This window comes from Symphodus melops (assembly GCF_947650265.1).
Source record: "Symphodus melops genome assembly, chromosome: 23".
In the NCBI taxonomy this organism is placed as follows: Eukaryota; Metazoa; Chordata; class Actinopteri; order Labriformes; family Labridae; genus Symphodus; species Symphodus melops.
This window is the reverse complement of record NC_136713.1, coordinates 6865530-6893391: the sequence shown is the minus strand read 5'-3', so window position 1 is coordinate 6893391 and position 27862 is coordinate 6865530. Positions and strand designations below refer to the sequence as shown.

Sequence of the window (27862 nt, the reverse complement as noted above, 5' to 3'; positions counted from 1 at the left end):
TTCCCCCAACTCAGTGACATGGATGGATGGATGGATAGATGGATAGATGGATAGATGGATAGATGGATACACACCCGCTGTCCCCCTCCCCTCTGTATACAATAATCCCCAAACAAGATTTAGCAGCCCCTATGTCACTAAGAGTAACATAATTACAGGTTAAACCTGTGCAGTTAGCATTAGCATTAGACTTAAACTTATATAGCATAATGTACATAACCTGTGAAGGAGAGAAAAACATGTAGGGATTCATGCAGATCAGCAGGTAGAGAATCCTTGGAATGAAAAGCGACGTTAAATGAGACCTCGATCAGACACTAAAAAATGTGGACGAAAAAGATGAAAAGTCGTGCGCAAGTGTCAAAAATCAGGGCGCCAATTGGGCCACCCCAAGTCGCAAAAGGCTGGACATAACACACGGGTAGCTTAATTTTTTTTTTTTTTAAATTCAGAGACGGGGGTTGTTTTGCAAGTCGAGTCTTTTCTTTCACCAGTGGTTTGTGACTAAAACAGACACCTGTCATCACTTCTCCAGCTCGTCTCTTCGCGTATCCATCCTCTTCGCTGTCATTTTTATGAGTGCAGGGTTGAAGTCCAGTTCAGCCGGAAGCTCACAGTACTGCATCATTTTTAAATGAAACATTTTTTGGTTTGAGCTGCACGCCGAGCCCCGACAACCTCATCAGCTTGACCCACAACCCAATACATTTTCAAACCAATTCCTATCAGACTACAACTGCAGACGGCGGCAACATCTATTTCCTGTTAATTGGAAATGTGTTTGATGCTCGCTATCTCCAAAGGAGGTTATTACAACAAGTGCAGGCCAAATTATTGCCCTTTGCACGCCCTATTGTTTGAGAAACCGCTGCGTAATCAGCGCCTGTACGGATTCATTCATTTGCATTGTGTCCGTGCTCCATAATGGTTGAATTTCTTTGTGCCTGCGGTAGCATTTATGAAGGAATCAAAAGGGGCGCTGGCTGAAGAACTGGGTCACACCGAAGTCAAGACATTTCCAAAGAACTAACGATCTTTTCAGACGCCGACTTCAAAACAAATTTTCCCCGAAGACGCCGGTGAATATCAAAGTGTCTCTTCAGCTCGCGCCTTGTCTCACACATGCATGCATCAGTATGGATTGCCTTCAAACGCAGAGGGCATTGATTGAAAGGGTGATGGATGAAACCGAAATGAACAGAGAGTGGGAGAAAGCAAAGAAATTCAGTGTGATTTTTCAATGTTGTATTCAACAAAGGCAACAGTAGAAGAGTATTGATTTTATAAATAGTAATGACTGAAGTGTCTGCTGCATTATGAGCAGACTGCACGGCTTCAGTTCAATAAGCCTGCCTCACTGCGTATTGCACAGGGCCCTTGGACGCACCTCATGCCTCTCATCGTCTACACGGGAGCCATTCACAGCGGCATTGTTCAGGACTTTTTTTTTTTTTTCTTGAGTAAGTCAGGTCCCAGGTGTGAAGGTTCCAACGATGAATGTGAAGCAGGAGGCTCCTATAGAAAGAAAGAAGAGGCTGAATGGAAAGTTGAAAGTTGTGGCCGCGGAAATCGATGACGCGCTGTCGGCCTTGTTATTCAGGAGGATACAGGAAATAACACGGGCCCGAGGAAACACCTTACACGCAGGAAGTGTCGATTCAGAGCTATTCAGAAAAAATTGGTCAAACTTGCGAAGTGGAAATTCCATTTCTTGTTACTTTTACAACCCTGGTAGAAGACACCGACAAACCCAAAGGACGTTGTATCCAGTCGGATGTGGTTGAAACATTTCGGCTAAGTATATTTGAGTGAATTATATCAACAATCCTCTTTTTTTTATTTCCCAAAAAACAGCTCTGAGTATCAGATCAAATTACACATGCTTCCCACAGTTGGCAGACCAACCCGAGGCACTGCTGCACCCTTATCACTATGAATTACTGTTATACTGTAACACAACTGTAAAGTGAGGGGGCTGCATTAGAAGGAGAAGTCATGAATGAGCCATTCTCCCCATGGGCTGGAAGATTATAACCCCGCTGCTAAACCCAGGGATAATCGCAATTTTCTGTCCTTGGGTGTACTCTGCGCGATAGCAACGTCCTTCAGATTCTGTCAATCTCCACCTGTGGCTACAGATAATTCCACAGAGCTGTCACAGCGCACCATCATTTTTCTGCCTCTGAACAACACAGTGGCATCCGCGTGTCCGCTGTTTGGGCTCGACAGGGGACGAGCTATTTGACGTAGGATTCCCAAAACATGGAAGGAAGAGCGCGATGAAAAAAAAAAAAAAAGCTAGCGTGATGGCGTACTTTCCCCAAGGCGCGTATGTCGAGGAAAACTGAAGACATCTCCAAAACGGGGAGGGAAGGCATGAGAAGAAAAAAAAGTATTGTGTGAAAGCGTGGAAGTATTTTACAGCGTTACCACGAGGGGAGCGCCAAACTCTCGACCTTGAACGCACACATGTCCACAGGGAACCCTAGCGAGTATCATAACACTGATGACCAGATCAATCTTAATCAATACCCATAATGAGCCCCCTTAAGGTCCTTTCATTACCTGTTGTCAACATTCATCTCGGACATGAAACCCCAAGTATTCTGGTCCCACCTCTTGATTAACGCCAAACTGCTTAACTCGCCCCTCCATCACTCTGCACATCAGCGGCTATTGTGTCATGTGACCTGCGCACCGACCCCAGCACCTCGAGTCGATAACAGTGGGTTGTGTTTTCGCTGAAGTCCTGGCGGCTGTAATGATGTTCAACGGCGCATTAAGGTGATGGAGACCTTCAGTACGAGGCCGGCGACACCCGAGGGAGGTCAATGTGACAATCGCCTTTATTTCCAATTACGTCTCCGACTGTCACACTGAGTTGGTCAGTTTTGCCTTTAATTGTGATTGAAGATGTTCTCCTTTATGTTTCGGAGAGCAGAGCTGGGTACATCTATTCGTGTGCAACGAAGACAAAGATGTTTATTAAAGCAATGAAAGCTCCACGTTTTGCAGATACAAACAATTCCTCGCCGAAGTTTCCATCATCTCCTCTCTATTGTTGCGTGACCTCAGCTGTGCAAGGAGGCTGGCTCTCCTTTGTTTGCCTCTGCGCTCTAATTGATTACCATTGGGTTGTAATTGCAGCAAAGATTTGGGGACAAACATTGGGCACGATTATCTTTCACGCTGTGGGGACAAAAATGGAGCCATAATTACCAGCGAGCGCTTCGGAGAACAACACGTCTGGATCTGGTGGAAGTGCACTCCATTAAGACGTACACACATTTGCACTTGCATGTGTAATTGATCATTATCCCTCGCTGGCCAAAAGAGGCTAAGTACTGCTGCACATGGCAATAAAACTGGAGGACAGAGAGGTGGGGGGAGCTTCATGCGGAATGAAAGTGACAAGACAAAAAAAAAAAAAAGGTGAAGAGGCAAACAAAGTCCAAGGGGATATTCATGGGTGTAAAAGGAAACGTTTGATAACTCCGATGTTCCTTTGAGGTGGAGCATGATAAATCCCATCTACGTCCTGTGAGACAATGTGGGTCAGGAGTCTATGAAGCAGAAACCATCCTTACCACTATTGCGCAACTGCTTCTGGATTGTCAAGAGATGAGATGGGAATCGGGGGAGGGGGAAGTACAGAAATGTCACTGAAGCTCTCTCTCTCTCACACACACACGCACGCGCACGCACACACACACACACACACACACACACACTCAAAGACGCCTTTATGCAGGTTGGCGTTTCGCTGCCCCAGGCGCTGACCGCATTTCACTACAGGAAAAGGGATCTCCATGGCAACAGCTTCTTCAGGATTTTTTTTTTTTTTAAAGGTTGTATCGCGTGCGGTGACATCATCTCGGGCAACATGGCTCAGAGACACCTGCTGATGCGAATCCTCTGACCTGTCAATCCCCTCATGTGTCAGACAGGAAGCGGGATGGGGAAACTAAGCCGCTGCGAAAAGGAGATACCAGCCAACAGAGTCACACAAACGTGTACGTGAAATTCCACGTCAACATTATTGCCTACTTGGATAATCAACGGACGTCGTCATAGCAACAGACTAAATTCTAATTTGAAGCTCTAATTAGGAATTTGTAGATATTTTGATCGTGCTCTTGTGCTCTGTTGTTCATATTGTGAGTCTCTTTGGAATGAAAGTGTCCACAGGACGATTACGATATAATCCCCACATCAGCCTGGAGTAAACATCTGGCTGTAGCTCCGTAACGCTTCACTCTGTTGAGCAGCTGCCTACTTTGTCTCCCGCTTACTGATTGGACAGGCAGCCCGCAGTCCATTTAATAAAACAATTAAAATAGCTTTGCATTTCGTTGGACATGAAGTTTATGAGAGCACTCTTTCGAATTACACAGAAATTAATGAGGGAGAAAGCCCACACAAAGGCTGTCAATGATGTGATAGAAACACAGCAAACGGCAGTAAAGGGGAGGCCATTATGTAATGTTGGGCGAGTTAAGGTGGGAAGAGTGAACTATGGCAAGGGAGGTAAGACGGATAGAGAGAAGCCACGAGCACGAACAGATGGTCGAGAAGAGTCTGAAGGGATGAGAGAGGGAGCAAGAGAACGATCGGCCTTCAGAGAGGGAGAGAGAGAGAGAGAGAGAGAGAGAGAGGAAATCTGGATCAGGCTGAAAAAAGGCCTGAAGTTCACTTCGGGGAATGCAGTACTGTATGTAGGACAGGCAAAAAAAAAAAACTTAAATTCCCCATACAAAAAAAAAAAAAAAACAGAGACCCAAAAATAACCCAAAGGAGAACAAAACCAGTGAAGCCTGGGAGCTATGCTGGATGGTCAGTCAAAACAGAGCAGGTTCTGCTGCTTTAAAGAACCATCCCCTCTCTTAACTATTCATACTGTACCTAAAGACGAGCACAGGAGAGAGAGAAAGAGAGAGAGAGGGAGGGAGAGGGAGAGAGAGAGAGAGAGAGAGAGAGAGAGAGAGAGGGAGGGAGAGGGAGAGAGAGAGAGAGAGAGAGAGAGGGAGGGAGAGGGAGAGAGAGAGAGAGAGAGGGAGGGAGAGGGAGAGAGAGAGAGAGGGAGAGAGAGAGAGGGAGAGGGAGGCTGAAATCTTAAATGCAATGAAATGATTAACGGGAGCGGTCTAGATGTACATAAAGCATCTTAAAGGAGGCAGAGCCATCCATATGTGTCGTGAAGATGGAGCTACGCTATCCAACAAGATTCTGCAAGAACTTCTTCCTCACTTTTTCCTCCCAGTGAATCATCCTCGTAAACCCTGCAACCCCCCCCCCCCCCCCTTTTTTTCTCTTCTCCATTCAGCCACTAAAGCAACAGTTCTTATTCTTTTCCTCCTGCTTAAGGCGATGGTGATGTACATTAAAAGCTGGTCATTAATTCAACAATTCTTTTCCTATCATTTAATTCCTGAGAACCCCGTTTGAACCGAAGAAAGGATGTGACTCATTAAGTGGGTTGAACCAATACCATTACATCGTAATATGAAACCAACCCCCATGGATGATACAAAGAGGGCCTGTGGCGGTCGTCTACTCGTCTCTGCTAAACTCTTCCATGAGAGCTTCACCACGCACTCTCTCACCCAGCGATCCTTTCACACACACCCACGGAGACGTCGACATTTAAACTAAATAAACTCTGCCTTTTTTTCCCCATTCGAGCAGCCACCATTAATTGTTCGATTGACACCTGATTGAAAGTTGAAAACTTATTTGTCACTTTTCTTGATGATTACCGTGATGTTTCCGTGAATTTTATTGTTAAATATTTGTTACGTCAAGACGCTTCGCACATTTTTGGGGCTTCTTGCTGGACTCCACGTGCATTCTGGCTCCATGAAATTGTGTTGCAGTATTGTTCCTGGGTCAAGAAGTTCGATGAATTTACACAAATAACTGTTAGCGGTCTGGCAGGTATGCGCTCATGAACGCCACCTAGTTCCCACTTGGAGTTCACAGCATCTGAGCAATGACAGGTTGTGCCTTCACGCCAGGAGCGAAATTGTTCCAAACTCCATTTCCAAACCCTCTTTTTTCCGGATGACTGACGTTAAGCTGACGTTATTACCCACCTTTACAAAATAACCCAGGAACATTAGGCTGGTGAAGGGCAAGTTCAGATGGTAACAACCTGTCAGAATGTGTCTTCTGGACATCCTGTCTGACGGGCAAAAATCAATACAGGAGAAGAAATAACCTACCTATTGTCAGATCTGACAAATACTGCGAAGAGTGGCCTTCTGCTGTGTGTGAGTGCTTCTCTAAAGCCTCGCTGAAAAGACACCAGTTCAGAAGAAATGAACAGCCTACAGACAAACACGAGGTGATAACTTCTTCAGTCACAACACAACCGTATGCGTACGGCAGTAAATCAGCTTTACATTCGAACCTCGATGATGTGAGTCGATACAGTCGGCTTTAATCTCCATCTCGCGCGAAGCTGCTCGGGGTGGCCGCGGACGGGTCGGCCGGGTTCGAGTGCGGCGAGGATGAAAAATGACGAAAAGCTGACCTATGTGAAAGTTACACGAGAGTGCAAAGTGGCGTTTGAGAGTGGCAGACGCAGGCCTACAAACAGGAAGAGAACCGAGGAATCGACACCTCGGGTGCCTGGGTGAGCAACAACAGGGGGGCTGCTGTATGTGAAAGCATCTTTGCTTGAGAAATGTTCAACACAAGAGGAATACTGAATCATGAATCCGCCTCCTTTTATCTCTTATTTTCACACCTGCTGGTTGGAAATGGCATTTGAGTTCATGCTGGATGCAACATCAAATCTAATAGGGCGACATAGACAAAATATCTCATGGAGCCATAAAAGGAAATCAGTGGTTATAAAGGTAGTAACATAGCCTGTTAGCTTATATAGCTGCAGCAGACGAAAGCACTGAAGTAGAGCCTGTGGTCAGCAGTCTATCAGCATGTGTTTTACATTTCCTTATTAGTGGGTATGCCGTTTTAAGTTCCTCGCCATACAGGTCGCACCTTTAGGCTGGCGCCGGCGACTCGTGCCGTCGTCGTCGTCCGACCAGCCGCCCTCGAGCCTCGCAAAAGCTCCTCTCCGCCTGGGCAGAGAGTGATGACGAGGAATACGTTAAAAACTGAGTCAGGGGAGACGCTGCTCTCCTCATCGCCTCGACAGAACGCCGCCGAGTGATGCATCGCCTTTGTTGTTCGGCAATACGGGCGAGTGGCTATGTGTAGCCTTCATTATTCTCGACGCTACACTGGAAGAAGTCCAGCGCGCTGAAATTGGACGTAATTATATTTAATAGTGTATTCTGCAGGACGCTGATAATAACATAAACTGCATTTAATGGTGACTAATGCACTCAAGAGGATCGAGTGAGCAAACACTGAGGAGCAAATGAACATAAATGAATGTATCTATTAGGGTCGTCTTTGAAGCCGCGTGCGCAGCATCAACATCGAGGCGCTAAATGTTCCGAGCATTGAAGTCGGCGGGAGGATCCACAGCTGGTGATGACGCTGCAGCGAGCGCGCTGCCTCTGAAGATTTGTGTCAGGAGAAAGTGGAAAGAGCGGACGTGAGGCGGGCGGCACAGTGAGGGCGACTGAGGACAATGAAAACCCACACACACTAACACACACACACACACACCATTCACATCTGCGAGGGGAGAGAAGATAAGAGGATGCAACATTGTTTGAGCTTATCTGAATGCGTTTGCTGCATCGACTAATGGAGAGAAAAAAAAAATCAAAAGAGTTTGTGCGTTTGGGTTTGGTACAAGAGAGAGCCTAAACAAAACTGCCCCCATTGTTCCCAATCACTCTGGGTGGGCTTTTTTTTTTTTTTTTTTTCACCTTTTAACACACACAACTAACAGTGCACGTGCACAAAAGTCACAAACACACACACACGCACAGACAGCGACGCGCTCACGCTCGCTCTCCTGCTTTATTAGTTGATGAGTCATAGCTCTGGGTCTTCTGAACTGGGCCAGTCCACACACACACACACACACACACACACACACACTCAACACCTCACACGGGGCTGGTACAATCGAGCCGCCGCAGACACTCCCGACATGCACGCGCACAAACACAAACAACCTGGCAGCGAGTGGGGACAGCCTGGGGACGGTGAGGCTGCCTGGTGTTGATAGGTTAGTGCTGTTTTCTTTCACACCTCCCCCCCCCCCCCCCCACCCCCCTCCCCCCACCCCCGAAAAAAAAAAAAAAACTGAACAAGCGTGCTGAATATCAGTGCCACATGGTTCTCCCATGAAAACGTGCTAATTAAGTTTATCCTGGCAAAACCTCACTTATCTACTCTACCCACTGCTGAGAGGAGCCCGCTTATTGATTGTGCAAATGGACTACAAGTCGATGTTAGGAAGGCAGACAAAGTGTTTAAGCGGAAATGTCATGCAAAAGGAAATTTCCCCAGTGGCATCAATACATTGCGAAATGTGCCTCGCTGTGTTTCCCTCCAGAATGGATTTATTTATGACACTCTGATGCCACTTGTCTGCACAAAAAGCTACAGCCAGGCCACCTTCTACTTCTGGCAGCCAAATAAACTAGTTCTGAACGAACTTCCATCACCGAGACCACATGGAAGTGATGTCAGAGGAGGTTTTAACGCAGGCCTCTGAGGGCTCTCACGCTTTCCCCCCCTTCCTTCTGTCGCACTGCGCTCACGCCGCTCGAGAATGAACCCGGCCTGATACAACGCACGCACTGACGCGATCGTGAGGCGTGTTTCAGAGGCAGACACAAGACAGGCAACACTCTACAAAAGGGTCGAGAGCGTGTGTGGATTGGGGGAGAGAGCGAGAGAGAGAGACGACGATGTCTAAATTGCACCAATGAAGGTGTCATGTTTGGAATTGAAATGTTCCACAGTGTGCCGGAGATCGCCTTCGATTTTTGGGCGAATAAAAGTAGAAACTACCCAATATTGGCTTTTCCTGGTGTCTTGGATAAGACATTTTTATTTAGCAGGTGAAAAATCTTGAGAAAAGCCGACCTCACTCAAGCTTCTGGATCAACTGTTACGCTCTGAATTTCTAACGAGCCCAGGCAATCAGAGCGAGCTCAGCTTGAGCGACAGCATTAAATCTGGATGGCGATAATGGACCGCTTCAACTTCTGTTCCGAGGAAAAGAGAGCGAACGTGACAGTCGAGCAAACGGAGACATGAGGGAGAGACAGATTGAGCTCTTTCTCTCTGCTTTCCTGCGTCTTTGTTACCAGGCTGTGTGAAAGGAACTGACACTTCAATCACACACACACACACACAAAAAGAATCAAAGCAGCTAAATTTGACAGACATGATGCAAAGAATGCGGTCACCTGAGTGAAGAAGCGGTTAAAAGCCATATTTGATCGACTCCCCTGTAAGACCTTTGATGTTTTTTTCTCAGGGTTTACAATGTGACGGTCCATGTTAGAAATCAAACTTGCAGTCCATGCGGGGACTTTCAAATTGGAGAAAGAAAAGAAACAAGAAATGTTTGGTCCGCGGCTTTCCAGCAGCCGCACCAACTAATAGAGCAGGGACCCACCAATGCACAAGTCCTCCAAAAAACACTGTCACTAAACTGTGCCGCTGTCATAATTGAAATCAAGATCAATACCATGTCAGCGCAGGGAAGGATGCTGCTCGGAGTCTTCTGTGTGGACGCTGTTTGGCAAACTGTGGTGTTTGCTCAAGGAAAAAAAAAAAAAAAAAAAAAAAAAAAGAGAGAGAAAGGGAGGCTTCCATGTTCTGGTTAGGCTGAGTCTCGGAGATTAAACCGGAGTGCTGCCAAGACAGCTGGCACACTGGCTGTGGTTTCTCTCTCTCGATATAAGACACCAGGAAGAGACATTTTTAACAATAAAAGTGTTTTCTGGGCACTTTGTGCTTCATTGTTGGGAACAGTGTTTGGAGCAATACGTTGTTCTGTGAAGTACGAATTTTCAATTTCATTTTGGCGAGTACATCTTGTGATTCTTACCCAGAATGCCTCGGGAAGAACTGCCGACTCGAGAGCTACGTCCTAACGGATCACTGCTGTACGAACCAAGTGAATTTATCTGTGCTGCACAGAGGAACACTGACAGAGTATGTTCCATTTAAAGAAAGTAAATACACAGTCAAACTGTTATTTATAGTCGAGGGCAACTCAGCTGCTGAGTCCAAAGTAAAATCTAATCAAATGATTTGTGTGTGATCTGTAACCAGCTTCTTTTTTTCCCACTGCGGTTACGTTAATGTTGTAACCTTCAGTCGACGAGAAAGTCCTTACTTTATTTCAAAATAAAAGCAGAGTGGAAGTCAAACAGCTTCAGACAGCACAGCAATTCAAAATAAAAGCCTGACAATTGTAAATTGAGAGAAAAAAAAAAAAAGAAGCAATTTCAACCGCACCATTAGAAATGCAATTAAACACGTTTAATGATCGGAATTTAGCGATTAACTCTGATTTTAAAAGTTGATTAGTTTGACAGCACTCCTACTTATGCATCCATATTTGCCTCGATGTATAAAACAGGTCTTTACCAATGTATCATGAAACGAATATACACATTCATATCGAATGAAATCACAATATATTTTGGATAGAAAGAAAGAAAGAAATCCTGAGCTTTCATCTCGTTTGACCGATACGTTAAACATAACAATGAATATATTTGTTATAAAATGACTCAGTTAAAGACGGCTGAGACAAAGAGGGTGAAATAATAAGCAAGACAACTCTTAATGACGCACATCAGTGTGAGAAATATGCTTCTTTAAATATCACTTAAATGTCTCAAGGTATATTATCTGTGGTGTGATTCTGACCTGTGCAGGCAGGTCAGGAGCGATCTGTGACATAAACCCTGCTAAGTGTTGTATCTTTACCCAAGGTGTGGAAACAGGGTGATACCAGACTCATACTGGTAATGACACAAATACCCACAACGTTTCTTCTGACACATTCGTATTCCCTGTTGCACTCACGCCCCACGAAGCAAACAGAGGACCATAACTGGACATACAATCGACCATTATGAAGCCGACACGTGTGCAAAGATCGACAACGCTGCAGCCGACGTTAAGGCGAGGAAAAAACGCGGATGCATGTGTGTGTAGCACACTGTAAAGTGACATCATACATCTGCACCCTCCTGGCACTACAAGCCGCTTGCCAAACTTTGCTCCCTGCGTCGCCACCCCCCCTGACCGCGACTCGTCCCTCTAGCTCTCTGGCGAGACATCAGACGCCCCCTCTCCATCTCTCTCGCTCGGCCTCCAACACACACACACCAAATTGTACTTACACAATCAAAAAAGAAAACGATCCAAAAAGACCAATGTGAGGCCAAAGACAGTGCAGGGGAAAGCGTCGCCAAACCAAGGTCGGCGCTCGGGGCGCAGAGGAGACGCTGTCATCTCTGGCCAACCTGGATGCACAGCCGCATAAACACAGCCAGAAGGAAACCAATATGGCCACCTGTTTGGCTGGAAATACAGCGAGGGCAATTAGTTCAACCAGGCGACACATGCGCTGCCAAGGGAAGGATGATGAGGGGGAAAAGTTTGCAGGGCTCGCTTTCTGGCTGTGAGACCTGGAGGGGGGGGATGAATTCTTGAAAAGATAAAAGCGTCCCGCTTCTGCTTGCATTCAGAGGACAAAAGCTCAGGGGGTGAAATGCATATACTTTGTAAGGGGGAAAAAAAAGGAGTGAGTGAGTCACCAGAGCAAATTCTGGTCTCCTTAACCTGCGAGCAGCTGAAGTTTCTGCTCACAAAGAGCAAGGTGAAGGTTAAACTGAGGGCTAATCTAGTGGCTGTAAAAATCGCTCCACTTAAGTGCCACACTAAAAGGTGCTTTTAATTTGAAAGCAGGTGGCTCTTGGGTGGCAAGCTGTCACACAGCCCCACAGGTTGCCAGGTGAGTCTTCCTGCTTTGGGTTATCCATATGGCGGTGTTTCTAATAAAGTTTGGCTGTCAGATGGTGTACATCGCTGCTCCTCGCCCATGATGTTACCAGAAGGAGCACGCGGGAGCAGAGACAAGCCGGCGTGAGCGGACGCGGGCGCGTGCAGGCTTGAATTCGAAACCGGAGCTCAAGTTTGAAGAACACAGATGTTGTGAAAGCAACAGCTGGACGGAAAGCGCACAGGCTGCCCTCTGCTGAAGCGCTGGAGTCGAGTCAGAAGCGAACATCCGACGATAACCCTGGAATTTGTGTCTTTAAAGTTACACCGTGATGAAAGCACAAAAAAAAGCACAAAAGTCTCAGGGTCACAGAGTCAGCGCCTGCAGCGCTCGGCGTACCAAACATAAAGTCCTACACATACTACATCTTGTGCTTTTGTATAAAAATGCTTGTAGCAGGCCCACGGCTTCAAACCTTTCGCTGCATACATATAGTCACTTGAGCTTTTCCAAGAACAAGCAGAACAAGCATCCCAGTGAATTATATGGGATTTTATATTATATTTTATACTTGGATTATCTTATTCTGAAGTGCACAATTGAGGGGAAGATCCAATTTTCAGGATGGGTAGGGATGGGTTTGTAGTTCACCAGTTTCTTTTGCAGTTCTACGAACGACATGAGTCACACTGTAAGCATAGCGAGTTCTGTTTCTGTATTCGACCAATTAGGTTTGACTAGCTGCGGCTGTAAGAAAAGGGAACAGTGTGTTTAAAAAAAAAAAAAAAAAAAAAAGTCATCGGTCAAGTCTACTGTCTACTCTATTGACAAGAAGACACAAGAGGCCTAAATATCTCGTATCAGTTATTGAGGCTTTACCTTTTCCACGCAACACTCTGACAATGACAGAGGTACTGTATGGTGACCTTCCCTCAGTGCAATCCAAGAACAGTACAGCCTTTAAATATAACTACAAAACATACACCAGACTTTCTGAAAACTCCAAGTCAAGCCAAATCTATGATTAATTGGTCTACCAAAAGACAGGAAGCATTTCTGGCAGCGACAAAGGGCATTCAATCTTAATCCTGAAGTTCCTTGGCTAGTTCTTGTTAGTTTCTGCAAGGGAAAGCAAATGCCCTCAGACGTCTTTCCTCTTTGCTTGCAAAGACAGGAACTATACAGGAAGTGGAGCAGGACACAGTCAACGAGGGACGAGAGCTTCACTTTTGAGGTCAGCGAAGATCCCGAATTTGTGCGCTTCGGTCACACTTGGCTGGATTGTCTTGACTGTTGAGTAAAATTAGCCCTCTTTGGTCCAGTGGGCCGATCAGGTCTGAAGAAGCAATTGCACCGACTGTCCCTCTCATTACCTTACTTATGTAAAACACTAATGGGAACATTCTTGTGCCAAGAATCCGGTCCAATCACCACCAGCGACCCCCCCTTTCTAATGTGACAGCACCGATTTATGCCTCCACGCTGCAGGGCACATTAACCATTTGGGACGGTGTGCTGTCTTGTATCCACTTTCATCTGTAATAACTCAAGGTGAGACACCGTCATATTTCATCCCCTCTGTGCATCTTAAATGATCTCGCTTACGGTTTCTCCCTTTTTGCCCCGACTCTTCTTTGCTCAAACTCCCTCATACCGTCTTTTCTCTTTCATTCTCTTTCCACTTCTCTCTTCATCTTTATCTCATTCTGTCTTCCTCTCCCCTCGGGGGCCTTGACTCATCTGGAGACTTGCCAGGAATGCAGATAGGAATCACTCGCAGATGTACAATAACTTGAGGGGAATAAATATGCCCTAATTGAGAGAAATGATGTAATATTGATCCTTGGGCCTCTGAACCTTTTGGCATTGTTGGAGCGTTCCACCAAGCCTGTGACATTTAAAAAGATGGCTGATGTGTATGTGAGATATCGAGGCGAGGTGTTTGGCTGAGAATCTGCTCGTACACTCTTTTCCTTTGAGAAAGTCAAATGCATATCGCAGTTTCCTTCTCAGAATCACTTGACAACCCAGCTGAGAGCTCGACAAGAATTGTTTTCCACCTGCAGAAGTTACCAAATATAACACTGGGCTGTTGCGTTGAATGTGCTTCCGTTAAGATGTGCTTCATTTAAAAAAACTGAGAGGTAAAACTATAATGTGTCTTCAAAGTGGGAAGTCATCTGCATGTCTTTTTCCAAAGAGAAACCAAAAAAATCAATGAACCCTTGTGCGCTCATTAAGTCTTCCCGGCCCTCTGACATTTACATCGTTTTGGTATTTACCAAGTTTGTAGCATGGAGTGAATCCATCCCACAGCAGGACATCCAAGATGTCAATATCAATCATTACATATTGAAAATGATGCCTGAATCTGTGATCGAAGAGCGCCAACATGCCAAACGTCAAAAAAATGAAATCCATACAGCTACAAGAAGAAATCTGTTTTGGGATAATGGGATGACGAACGCTCATGGATTGACTTCCAGTAAAGGTTAAACAGTTCAGAAGCATCTGTCAGCTGAGTTTTGAAGAGCGCAGACGAGTGTTGACTTTCACCTCCACTAAGTGCAGTGCATCGGGTTCAAGAGGGACACACTCACAGTGGGATCTAGAGGTGTTAAGATCCTCGGTTTAATGTTTGGTGTTATATCAGGCTTTTGTGGAAATGGCAACCTTAACCTGTAAGAATAAGAATAAAGGAACTGCGTACCGAGGTGGCTAACCCCATAATTACCAAAATATTACAAATTCTAATGCGATGTGGCTGCTTACGCCAAGTAATTTCACAATAGCGACAGGCATCCCCTGTTCATATCATTAGACGGTGTAACTTCCTCCGACATGTGGCTAAAGAGCAGTTTAGTTTGTCCTGTTATGATTCACCAATCATCCAATGAGGAGGGCCGATTTTCAGATTCATTTTTGGACAAATAAAGGGTGTTTGACGAGGAGCCTTCGTGAAACGAACCTAAATATGGACTCGTTTTTTTTTGGTCACAACGTCAAAGACAACCTAAGTTCTGGTGTGAACTTCAATAAACGTTACAATGGTGCAGACGCGGCGTTCAATAGAAAGGTAAGTCTGTGCATTCGTATCCATTAACTGCTGCTGTTGGCACACCTAAGAAAGGCGACAATGTTTTGATTCATGAGACCAAAAACAAGAGATTGTTAATTTACTTCAACACCATCACCTGGTCTTCTCTCAGCAGCAATTTCAGACAACTTGGTGCAATGTCGCCATGGGGATGAAAAGTGTGATATCTGGAAGAAGGAGGCGGTCGAAAGGGCTTCAAGTTTTAACGGCCAATCACGATCACAGGGGAACTCGCTGGGTTGTCCCAAAATGAGCATCACAAACAGAGCGCCACAACGGTCAGAAATTCAATCTGGAGCGAAATAAAATGTCAGGGTTGGTAGTGGAGTGAGGCCGCGAGAGACACGTCAGCTCTGCATGGAAAACAGCACATCAGTAAATCAGAGCAGGCAGCAGAGTGGAGGCGAAAGAAACACGTCTGCGGACGGAAGACGGTTTGAATCCCCTTTTGGGTTGGCTTCGAGAACAAACATTTTCTCTGCATTCAGCCAGGAGGACAAAACACAAACATGGTCATGCATTAAGGAAATGAAATAGTCTGCTGTCAAAGGGTTCTGTGTTTACAAATCGTAAACATTAGCACTCTCCTAGAAACAGACTCGCACTGCAGTTAGTCTGCTCGGTGAGACTGCAGTCAATTATTCGACATCGGCACAAGACAAAGTGAGAGCGGTGAGCATTGAACTGTCAGACTGAATTACAGGCCGCAAACTGTATGTGATCGCTTCCATACAGAGAGCAGCGCAAAGGCACGCACACCGAGGGTTGGGGAGAGCATTTACATAAACACGTTTCAACCGAGATATTTCTATTCATTCCATGCAATCTGAGGAAATGCAACCATGACCCCAACCCAAGACAATTAAACAATTACAGATCCCTGTGCATCTCTGGAGTTCCACAACAAGAACTCGAAAAGTGTGTCTCTCCACATCGCCCCGCCCTCCGCTCTCCATCAACTCCTCCCAGCCCTCTCCCTCTCACCTGCCTAATTTACTGTCATCCGAAGCCAAATGTGCTTCCATATTTCATGGGAGAATGGATATTAAAATCACGGCGAAACTGACACAACCGCCCGGGAAGGATTCTCTGATACGTCAAAAATCAAGATAAAAAAAAAAAAATGGATTGGATCCAGTTGGTTAAGTTGAAAATAAACCCTACACAATAAATAGCAACCTTTAAAAATGGTGTAAATACAAGGAAAAAGCCCATTTCCTTTAAACATTATTGGCAGTTCTCTCAGCTCTCAGGTAATTGATTTTGAAAATCACCACCATCCACTATAAAAGCCTTCATCAGATGGAAGAAAGAAAAAAAAAATCCGAAGATGCTTTTATCCGTCATCAATTTAAAGCCTTTTTTTCTGATTGCCACCTTTTACCTCCGCGAGCCCGTTGTGTTCATTGTCCATGACTAATTTACTTCAAAGGAAGCCTTCATCGTGACCCATTTTCCGTTCCACCAACAGCTGAGCTCGCGCCCAATAAAAGCAGGAATTTTCCCATGAGCCCCGTGTGCATCAAAAGCTGGTAAAGCAAACAGAAAGCTGAGCGCATTAGGCAGCACGACTGCGAGGCAATCATTGGATGAAATGCGAACACGCACCTGAAGGTAATGATGAGGCAGATTATGATTGGTTTCTCAGACGCACCACTTTGACCCATTAGTGACTCACTACAGCTAAACAAACACAAGATAGCTAAAATAGATGGGATCAGTGTAATGACAATGACGAGGCACATCGGACGTTCACGCCCCGATGAATCACTTCCCTCGTCAAACTAGTCACCATGATAAATACTCAAAGGTTCATTCACAAATGAAAAGAAACAAAAATATGAAAGGACAGTATCTGGGATCAATACATCCCAAAGCATATTAACGTTTGATCTGGTGTGGGTTCTCTTTTAAATGTGGAAGAGAGAATGTGTCAGAGTTTTTTTGCAAAAGAAAAAAAAATAACAGGAAACGTTGCATGTCTGCACACCAGTATGAGACGGCAGGACGTTAGCTTAAAGGACGAATGCACCGCTTTTTGATCCAGTAGATGTCGCCTTCGAGCACCAGCACCAGAAACCAAAACAAGCGGCACCATACTGAAGCCCCTAAGTAGGGACCCCCTACTTAGCCTGAAATCATCAGCACAAAGGTAAACACCAGAGGACGAGGTGTGTTTGCAAAAACTGCAAACAGCTCAGACAACGAAGAGAAACAGGAAAAGAGGAAGGAGTCACACTCGGTTTAAAAAAAAAAAAAAAAAAGAAAGGAAAACAGGGAATATTTCTCAATATGTCAGTGCAATACTTTCCAGAAAAGTGTACGCCGATCTGTCCAATGTACTGTATGTTGAAGCACAGCAAAGAAAGCAAACAGCGCTGGTCCTGCTCAATAAAACCAGAGAGAACAACTCCAGACTCGGACTCCCTCTAAATGGGAGCTCTCCTTACCTATTGCCATCTCGATGACGCTCATTTGGCTCTCTGAGGGGACGAGGATTTTTGGCGGCTTGTCTGTCAAGGGAGCTGTTAGAAGACAAACAGAGAGAGAGAGAGAGAAAATTAGATCCCACATCCGTCTCCCCCCGTGGACAGAAGAAGTATGATTTATTCATTAAAGAGCACAATAAAAGGCTGCATTAAAGAGGGAACAAATACACAGAATATCATATTTAAAGAGTGGACAGAGAGAGGGAGGGGGAGGGGAGGTGGGGGGATAAATTACTACGACTCAGAAAAACCCATTCAAAAGCTTCAAACATCAATGCACATGCTTTTCAAAGCTGCAGCTGCCTCAATAGTAATACCATTCAGTCCTTTAAAAAGTGACTGTGTAAGCAGCGATACGGCTTTCACATGCATACAAACCGTACTGTACATATTCAGCAGCTGCGGAGCGAGTTGACCGTTTCTGAATCTACAGCACGCCCCCCCGGGGGGGGGGGGTAGAGGTCTTTCATAGCTGCAGTGGGCATGGGAAGGTTAAAAGCTGCTGCAGGAGATGGAGCATTTGAAGTGTTTTTTTGCTGCAGAAATGACTGATAAGTTGACTTCTTGGAATACCACTAATGCTACCTAAATAGCGGAGGGAGAAATAGCACTCTTGCAGGGGTGATAGTGTCAGGCTGTCAGCAATGTGCCAAGCTGCAGACTTTGAATTTGATCATAGTCCTCTTGGAAATGTCTTTTTTTTTTTTTTTTGGAAAATGCACCGACTCCAATTAGACAGCTGCTGAGTAACAAAAGACGTGCACTTAGAAGCTCCTCATTATAATGATTCCCTAATTGGTTCTGGTCTTCAGAGAGGGATTTCTATCTCCGAGTCGGAGGGGTTGAGGCTTGTTCCAAGTCCAAGTGACACGCTGTTTTGACTCCAGTGCCGATCGCTGAGCTCAACTCAAATTGGGTAACGTTTTTATTGAGAGGTTGAGATTGAACGGAGGATGGTTTACTCAGCAGAGGTCTGATTGGTAGCTCTATATATGTACATATCCATTTAAAAGCAGGCATTTATTGTGAATTTCTCCGTCGCTGTCAGTGTTGGAAAAAGAACTTGAAGCCAAGCCTGAGTGAAAGCCTAAAGACGCCATGGCTTTAAAGATAAAGATCGTTTTCTTTTCCTGTGATGTCGCTCCCTCCATGAGGCAACGAGAAAACGGAGCATGTGCGGGGATGTAGCTGCATGTATTTATAGCCAAACCGGGGATACTGTTGAAGCGCTTCTGTTTGTATTTCTATGCGTCACCTTCTTTTTTCCAGCGGTTACGTGTGCTTTGTATGATAAAGCAGCGCTCTTAGGAACTGCCTCCAGTAGCACCTGGAGGTACAGAGGCATCATAGAGTTTTGGAGTTACACAATGTGCTGGCAGGATGTTCACAACAGAAGAATGGGAGATGCAGCACAGAACCTAAAAGCTTCAGAGCGGCTCCTCACCCAGAGGTTTAGTCATGTGCTATTTATACCACGCCGGCTGCACATTTTGTGTTCTCCACGCCGGCTGCTCTTTGGCACTTTATGTGTAAGTGGATAGAGAAAAATGAGGCATGGAGGAGATTAAACAATCGACTCCAGCGTTTAGGCTGAGGCCCCAAACGAGGAGAAAAAAAAAAAAGCAAGAAAAGAACAAGGTGGAGCATTCAGCCTCCACGCCAACAAACCAGATGAGACAAATCCTCCACAGAGGGCCACACTCTCACCTCATGACTTCACCTGCTCATGTTCAGTTCGATTTGAGCGTTGTTAAAAACATTTTTTTTTTTTTTCAGTTACCTGAATGTTAGATGAGGGAACTTCCTGATCTGGGCAGAACTGGCAAAACAAGTTGTTTTGAGGAAGCCAGCTCATTGGAGCAGACCATGTGCCGTGATGTCTCCTTGTGTTTGTTTTTTAGTTCACAATTGATTGTTGACCTTGTTGATTTAAAAGGTATCCTGAGTTGACTTTTATATATATATATATATATAGAATCACCCTGTGGCCCCTGTCACAAAATAGCTGAGTCCTTCCTCTCCTGTCTTTTCACTTCGAGATGTCCCGCCTCCAGAATTTCATTGGAGCAAACCGTACGAACCTAAAGGGTTGGAATGAAAAGTGCATAGCATGTGCAGCTTACTCCTCACTTTGCATGGAGCCACACTGATGGAACTCTTTTTTTGCAGAAAAGTCATGTCTGGAGCGAGCGAGCGAGAGAGGGAGAGAGAGTGGTATTTGAGGACATAGAAGCCGTTTCTCATTTAAATTTGGATTCTGGATTTGATTTGTTGTTCGCGCTGAGCCAGTTGAAGGTGAAATCCCAAACCTGGAAGCTAATCAAAGTTCTGGCACATTCTCTCTCTCTCTCCCTCGCTCCATAATCTCATTTTACAGCTTAAGGTAACAAAGTCGGAGAAGGCTGTTTAGCTCTCGTTGAGATTCTGCCCTTCATCCGAATCAAGGGCACGGCTGCTGAAATGCCGTTCGTTAGTGGGATCGCACGTCGCTGCAAGGCACGAAGACGCGCAGTCACATACAGATGTACGGACGCGGGATGCATAAGCGAAGCGGGCTGCTCATTCTGAGGAGCGGGAGTGGGCAAGCTGTTGACCTGTTGACCTCCTGCTTCCCTACACACAAACGCATGGCCTGTATGAGCCCATCACACACACACACACACACACACACACACACAGTGACGAGCCTGATCAGCTGTTGGGAGAATCTTGAAAGTTTCCCTCAAAGGTCTTGTGATCTGCTCCGGCTGTGATCACACAATGATGGATTAATGAAAGGGAGGGGGAGGGGAGACCTCGTTCTCTCCCCCATCGCCTCCCCTCCCTCCTACACATCTGTCCGTCGCTCGCTGTGCATCTTTGTCGCTCTGTCCGTCGGGTTTCTCTCTTGGGTGCGAGAGAGAGATGAAAAAGGAGGGAGAGGAGGATGGTGGGAGGGAGAGGGCTGTGGTCCTCGCTTCACACCTCATTAAAGACCACTTCAGCAGACATAGATTAAGAGGAGCAGTGTGTGTGTGTGTGTGTGTGTGTGTGTGTGTGTGTGTGTGTGTGTGTGTGTGTGTGTGTGTGTGTGTGTGTGTGTGTGTGTGTGTGTGTGTGTGCGCGTTTGTGAGCATGTGATCATTAAAGCTAAGACGCAGTGTAAGTTCCAAAGGAGGAAATAAATGAAAGCATTTTTCCACTGAAGACGAAAACCTCGTGAGTCATACACATTTTTTTTTTTTTGGTTTGTTTGGTCTTTCTGATTTCTTCAGGTGGGCTTCAAAATTGGACTGATCTACTTCTGGATTTTTTTTTCCATTTAAGTGTCTGTCATGGTTGGAATATTTGCTGTTTTTAATCGAAGTGTGCAACATACAGAAGGATGCGTTTGATAGTTCCGTCCAAAATGAGGCAAACGGGATTCATTTGAATCGAATGAATTTTATAAATAAAGTTTAATACGAGAATCAACTCAAGTCAAGCTGCAGCCCTGCACATTAGCACATGTTGTCTAAAAGCGAAGAGTTCAGACAAAGCCAGTCTTGAGGACTCTGATGTGAAGTGCTCGAGCTGCAGAGGAGGTGGAAGAAGGGGGGGGGGAAGAAAGTTGTCAGCAGAAGTCAGGGACAGTTTAAGTTACTTTCTCTGGGATACTCGGACTAAACACACAACAACCCGGCGGAGTAAACATCTCTGAGAACACTGGAAGGGAAGCGTAGAGGACGATCAGATACTCATCTATAATACTTGACATCATCATTTTTGTGAAGCCGAGTGATGTTTTTTTTGAAAGGTGTCAAATGGGCCCCAGATGGTTTGCGTGTGCACTTTTTCGTTTTCTCAGCTAAATATTCAGGTCAATCGAGTGGAAAAAAAGGCCATTGTAAATTCTTAATGCGACCCCAGTTGAGGGAAAAGTGCTTTCATTACCAAACAACACAACACGGTAAAAATGTTCCTTCAGCAAACACATTTCACAAACAGCAGTGGCTGCATAAAATGTTGCAGACCACATGAGGGACAATGAGGACGGCGTTTCCTGTGCCGGTGCTTTCGTGGGAGATGGACTTCGAGCTTGTTTGTTTTCGCAGGGGGACCTTGTGGCTTGTCGCTGTGATAACACCTGCCTGAGGGCAGCGAGCGAAGCGCGGCGGAGACAGGATGGTGGCAGTAACGTGTGGAACCGCTAAGTCTCCGCCTCGCACACGGCGGCCTGGAGAGTGATCCACGACTTCCACTTTGGTACACCTTTATCTCCTCTCCTGGAGGCTGCTTTCCAGCTTCTTTTTCCCAGCTGTTAAACTGAGGAGATGTCGAATTAAGAACAGGAATGTCCCCAAAGGGTGGGGCGGGCCATTTGGGAGAATGGAGTTTGGAACAAAAAGTGTATTTGGACAAGAGGGAAAGATTGCATTGAAGCAATAGTTTCTAACAACTGGACTTCTGTTTGCAACTACTGAATAAGAAATCAGGTTTGTGAAACGCTTCTCTTTTAAAACCAGAGGCTACAATAGACACACTTGAATATACAGGTCTTTATATATTTATGTCTGACCAAGCAGTGACCTGCTTTTCGCCTATAGGTCTGCCTCTGACGGCCTCCATGCACTGTGATTGACTGAAAACACCGCACAGACAGACGTTTGCAGAGATACTGCCGCCCCCCAAGCCCGGCGTCAACAGTCACAAAAACAGGAAAAAAAACAGATCAAACTCTTTCTTGCCCATTCTAATACGCAGTGGAAATGTAACCGAGCCCCTTTGTCTGCCTTGTTGAGTCGCAGCCACTTGTTATGATGGATATTTTCGAGGTGCGAGAGATAAATCTCTCATCTGAGAGAGGATGCTGCTTGTTAAAAATGAGCTCGGAGCCTTGGGAGACTCCCGGAAAGCGCAGAGAAATATACTATTGAGAAAAAAAAAAAACCCTTAAGAAATGACGGTGCAGCACTCGGAGGATACTTGTTGAAAAATACCAATAAAGAAAATCCAGAGCAGAACACAATAAGGGCAGATTTCCTTATTGAAAAAAAAGGTGTTGTTTCAGAAGATCCATCAAAACAATTGAATAGGAGAGGGCTCAGAGGATGGGACGGTGCATTCAGGGGAAATCACATAAATCATATAACTGCAGGCTTCGGGAATAGCTTGAGTGACTGTGCTCTCTGGTGGAAAACAAAAGCCCCCCACATAATTACTCACAATGGTCATATATTGTATACACTGAGATTTTCTGCTGTAATGAGATGTCTTGTTAAATCGGCTGACCATTTTTTTTTAACCTTGTGGACCACTGTAAACATTTGCGGAACAAAAACTGTCCATGCACGGATCATGTGCGACTACTCATGCACGGCCGAGACTGAGCTGCTTGTTAATTAGAGTGGCCTGTACTCATTATTCACCTGTTTCCTCAGCGGGGTCCGAGAAATGTGTTAGTCACTCGGCGATGAGGAGGGTGGGAGGCGGGCGAGGAAGGGAGGGTGATGTGTTTCTAGTCGCCTGGCTTAAAATATCCCACAGGGGAGGAGTTGAGGATGAGTCAGAGAGAAAGACGATGGTGGTGGAAGAAAGAAGTCCAGCAGCGAGGAGGCCTTGAGTGCTTTATGGACGAGGAATGGAAAGAAAACACGAGGAAATAGAGAGGTGCTGTAAAGATGCTGCTGCTTCTTTAAGAGAGAAAGTGTGCGGCCCCGGGGTCAGTTTGGGTCACTGCATGGGTGTGAAAATGCTTTACGGGGGAGATTAAAGGAGGAGAGTGAGCTGGGTTAACATGTGCACATGCATCTTGCCGACAGCTCTCGTCCTTATGCTATGCTATCGTGCACCTTATGTAATCACTTCTTAGGCAGTAAAGGATCGCAAATTCTCAAACAGCGCGTGCATTTAAATGGAACGCTTCAGAAAAGACGGATGTAGCCTCCCACTGGTTTTTCGGAGCAGCTTGGAAGTACGACAGTGGCGGCGGCCATGTTGGATATGCAACTCTTTCAATCTAGTAAAACAGACAGCTCCAACCCATTCACTCATGGCCACACAACTAATTATTCTGATATGTTCTTAAAAGAACCAGGCTGTAAACATGTGGATTTTGACTGTGACAATATGAGACATTTTCCAATATGAGGGATTTTTTGCTTCCATCAGCCAGCCTCTGGTGGACACTCAATGAACTGCAGTTTTTTGCACTTCAAAATTGGCTGTTTTTTTTAAACATTCAATATTTCTTTCAGATTGCAAAGGGGCAAGAATGATGTGCACACAATTTTGACTTGTTGCCTGGCAACAGATGCATGTTTTTCCTCCATATGCTTCTGTGCAGGTAGGCGTCTACAAAAGCAGATGCTTGCATGACACGAGTTCTCGCAGGGGTTATAAATTACATGTGATTACATGACACCTTTGAAGGGTCACACATCAGTTCATGGAACGTGTGACAGTTAACGGAGACTTAAATGTCAGCTGGCCTTCCTGAAGGATGACGAGATGAAATCTATACGAAGGTTATCAGACATTCTGGAAGATTCATGTTCTTTCGGATGCGACCTAACATTTCACACATGGCCTGTTAGAAGTTAATGTCAAGGTAAAGATTAGACAAACACGGAGATGACGCTGTAAAAGCAGAAAGACACGTCTCGTGTTTCTCATGTTTCCCTCTTAAACATCCTCCGAGCTCATCTTAAAAGCGTCTCTGGTGTGAAAATAGACGGAGTAGATGATTGTCCCGCGTTCAGATGCTTTGTATAAAGCTTTTTCCTCTGCAGGGCGATTTGATTTCCTACAGCTTGAAAACAACAAAGAGAAATGCATGAAAACTGTGTTTATAAAAGAGTCAACTTGACAGTTTTTAGGGGGGGGGGGGAAAGGCCCAGAGAGAAATAATGGAGTTAAAGCGCACGCAGAAAGCTGATTTCTCTCTGTGAATATGCTTCAGAATCTAATTCAGACACGGGCGATTTATAAGAGGCAGAGTGGAGGACAAATGTACTACTGATTCAAACACATTCTTCCACATCCTGCGCTCTCAGCAAGCATTGCTCACCAGTGTGCCTTTGCTTTAAATTTAACTACTCGACAGTCATAGCTACAGTATGTACCTGTCTGTAATTAAAAAGAGGATTCATCTCCTTTTTCCCACCAGCATGCCATCCGCGTCCCCTCGATAAATATAGTCGAAGCAATCGATAGCGGTATTACTATGTATACATTGCCATGGGAATCAGCTTGGTAGGTTGCCTCTGGCTGCAGTGTTAGCCTCCAAAATGGCCGTCTGCAGGATCTATATGAGGACTTGGCTGCTGAAGAGGCAGCAGTGGGAGTAACACGTGTGAGCACAAAAAAAAAAATAAACAAAAAAAAAAAGTTCAGGAGAATGTTTTAAAATGGCAGCGAGTCGACTTTCGGTGGCTGCCTGAGCAGGAAAACACCAGAGAAGGAATAAAAATAAATTAAAAAAAAGGAGGGAGAAGAAACACAGCTAATGTGACAAGTTCTGCTTACTTGAACATTGGAAACAAAGAGAAAGAAAGTTGTAATTAGGCAGATGTGTAAACGGAGCCTGTACGCTGTAATTAATCATGATTGCGTTAATTACACTTAGTTTTTTCTTTGCAATAATGAGGACTAAAATGAGATGAACAGCAGAGGGAAGGATGAAAAAAATGAACAATCTCATGCCAAATGATGCTCTTCACGCTTACAGTCGCTTTATTGAGATTGTATTGCTGCTGATATTAAAAAATGCCAATTCTCTCCCTGCGGCAAATAAGTCCTCTCTCATTCCAGCTTCGCCAGTACAGTGAATTACTTCTCAGCTCTGTGTGTAAAAACTTGTCTTTTAAGTCCATTATTTCCCTATTTTCCATAAGCAAAGCCATGCCTGATACAATCTTTTAATTAAGACTTTACAAGTTGCCTCCTCCAGCTGGAAAAAAAAAAAAAAAAAAAAGGAAGCGAGTTCTCTTGTGCTACAGAACGCTTCCCAAGGACGAATTCTAATATATCTTTGTTTAGTGTGGAGGATCACTCATCTTGCAGATCTCATCTGTAGGGTGGACTCGTTTCTTGTATTTACACAGAGAATATAATATGAATATTGTAGAGCCGTATTCTCAGACGCACTCCTGGAAATATTAAGAACATTGTGAGGAGTGGTCTAACAATCGTTTCACGTGACAAGCTGTCATCCAGACATCACTTTTGTGTCTCTTGTACACAGTCCAATCAAAGTGATGGTGAGAAATGAGCATTAGCCTCACTGGGCTGTTATTAAGGTGAGTGACACGGCTGCTTTTATAATGCAGCTGACTGATTAAAGAGTCTCTCTCCCCTGGATCACCGCGGCACAGATAATAAGTGAAGAGGAATGGCAATGAGGGGGGGCAAATGGTTTTCGTGCAAAAAAATAATCAGTGAATGTTTTTTTGACACTGTCCATGTACAGGAGGACTGTTGAATAAGGACATGTGAAAAGGGACTTTGTCATTGCTAACACAAGCCACCTACAGTCCATCAACGTGAGTGCCAATCATCCTTGTGAGTCAGCCTGTCTGGCAGTCGCTGCTGTTAAGAGCTGTACAAGCAGCAGGAATCATTTCATTCTGCGGAAGGGAGAACAGTCAAGAAACATGCTTTTTTTTTTCTTTCTTTTACTTATCTTCTTTAATCAAACTTAAAGTAAGAGAAACTAGAAATGACATCAATCTAATTCCATACTTTGAAAAACTTTCAACGATTTTTTTCCACAACAAAGAGTCTCACTTAGGTACTCAGTTTACGGTTATTGCACCAATTTATCTGCCCTTCTGTGTTAGTTGCCGGTGTCTAAAATCCATACTATACGCTGTAGGGCATTCTCAAGCAAGAGGTTGATGCAGCGGTGAGGCTAAGTGTTATTATTCTCGACCTCGGCGGTTCAGTCAGAAACAGTCCGCGTTTGCCAACAGTCCACTCAGCGACTCCAACCAAACTGGACTTGAACAAACAGATTCCCTTCCAAACGCTCCAGTCAAACAAACTGGGTGGCTCAAATATTGATCTCTGACTTTAACCACTGTGAGGTTTGATTGCTGGTGCTTGGACTGGCTTTTAGTCGCCATTGCTCTTGGCAGCAGGACTCAAACACTTTGGAATGTGCATTGAGTTCAGCACAAACCTTCTGTCTTATGCGTTAAATTTGCCTCTACATACCTCTGGACACAAACTACAATCAGATAGGTAGACTCCCTAAAACTCTAAATAGAAATCCCTGAAGTCGATGTTACATCAGCAAATAAGGGGAAAGAAAAGAAAAGTCTTGACCAGGCTTAGGTCCAACGTGTAGTTCGACCTTTCTTATCACGGACGCACACATCTGACCTTCCATGCAGCCCTCTGGCAGATGACCAACACATGAACCGGGGATGTCATTGACATTCTCTTGCATTGCCATTGTGAGCACCAAATGACACCGTGACCCGGCAGGCACATGATTTGGATCAGGTGACATCACAAGGAGAGGCGCTCGTGACCGTGAGATAACAGCCAAGTTCAGTCGAACGTGCTGCGGCGGAGGGAGCCTCGTGATCCAATTCTTTCCTTTGCATCCAGAGTCGAAGTGGAGATGTGAAAATCAATATTTCTTCATCTAACATTGCATTTGAGTTGTGCAGATCTCTGGTCTGCATTAATATGTTAAATACAAAAGAATTATATTTCAATATTTGCATCCTGCTGCTGCCACTGTTCTGGTCTGGTCTTTTCAGGTCGACCACAATTTGGATCCAGTTTAACTTTGCTTAGGTGTATTCCAGGCCCACTCTGAATATCCATAGGCCGACTGAATCTCACAGTCAGGTATGTTTTCTATCCATCAGTTAAGGGTTGGAGGTCCTGAAAACGTATTTCACAATTGCACAGACATCAGCTGCCACGGAACGAACCAATCCGTTTTTGTTTTTTTTTCTTCAAAAATTGACTTCAAGTTTTCTTTCTTTTTATGGACACCGATTCTCGCAGTCTGTCGACGCTGCGTTTGGATTGCAATTACATTTTGGCCAGTTTGAGCTGATGTCTAGGGCAATGATGAAAAAAAAAAAAGAAGTCCAGCCACTTTGATTCATGCTGACATCCGAGCTGACATTTAAAGATGATGCTTTAGATATCAAGATCTATTGCAGGAGCACTGGGAGGGCATTGATATGTCGCTTGGTCTCTGATGTTTTCACATCCTCCAAGCTCTAATTCAGCACCAGAAAACACCAATTACACTTGCTCTTTCTTTTTTTAATTCAGTCTTTTTTTTTTTTTTTTTTTGGTGTGAACGCCAACCAACCCCACCTCCAATACCCACCCTACTTGTCCCCCTTAACCTCCTGCCAGTGACTTCTTACTGTTGGTTAAACTGCTGCT

At 44.9% G+C, this 27862-nt stretch overlaps 1 protein-coding gene across 3 annotated transcripts in view; it reads right to left on the bottom strand.

Annotated features, from left to right (window-relative positions):
- Positions 1–27862, bottom strand: part of LOC306818551 (interleukin-1 receptor accessory protein-like 1) — a 218873-nt gene that overhangs the window by 60360 nt on the left and 130651 nt on the right. For all 3 annotated transcript variants that reach the window (XM_079336205.1, XM_079336206.1, XM_079336207.1), the window contains one exon: positions 17450–17524. In XM_079336205.1, the coding sequence (XP_079192331.1) occupies positions 17450–17524 (75 nt within the window). The remainder of the gene's footprint in view (positions 1–17449; positions 17525–27862) is intronic.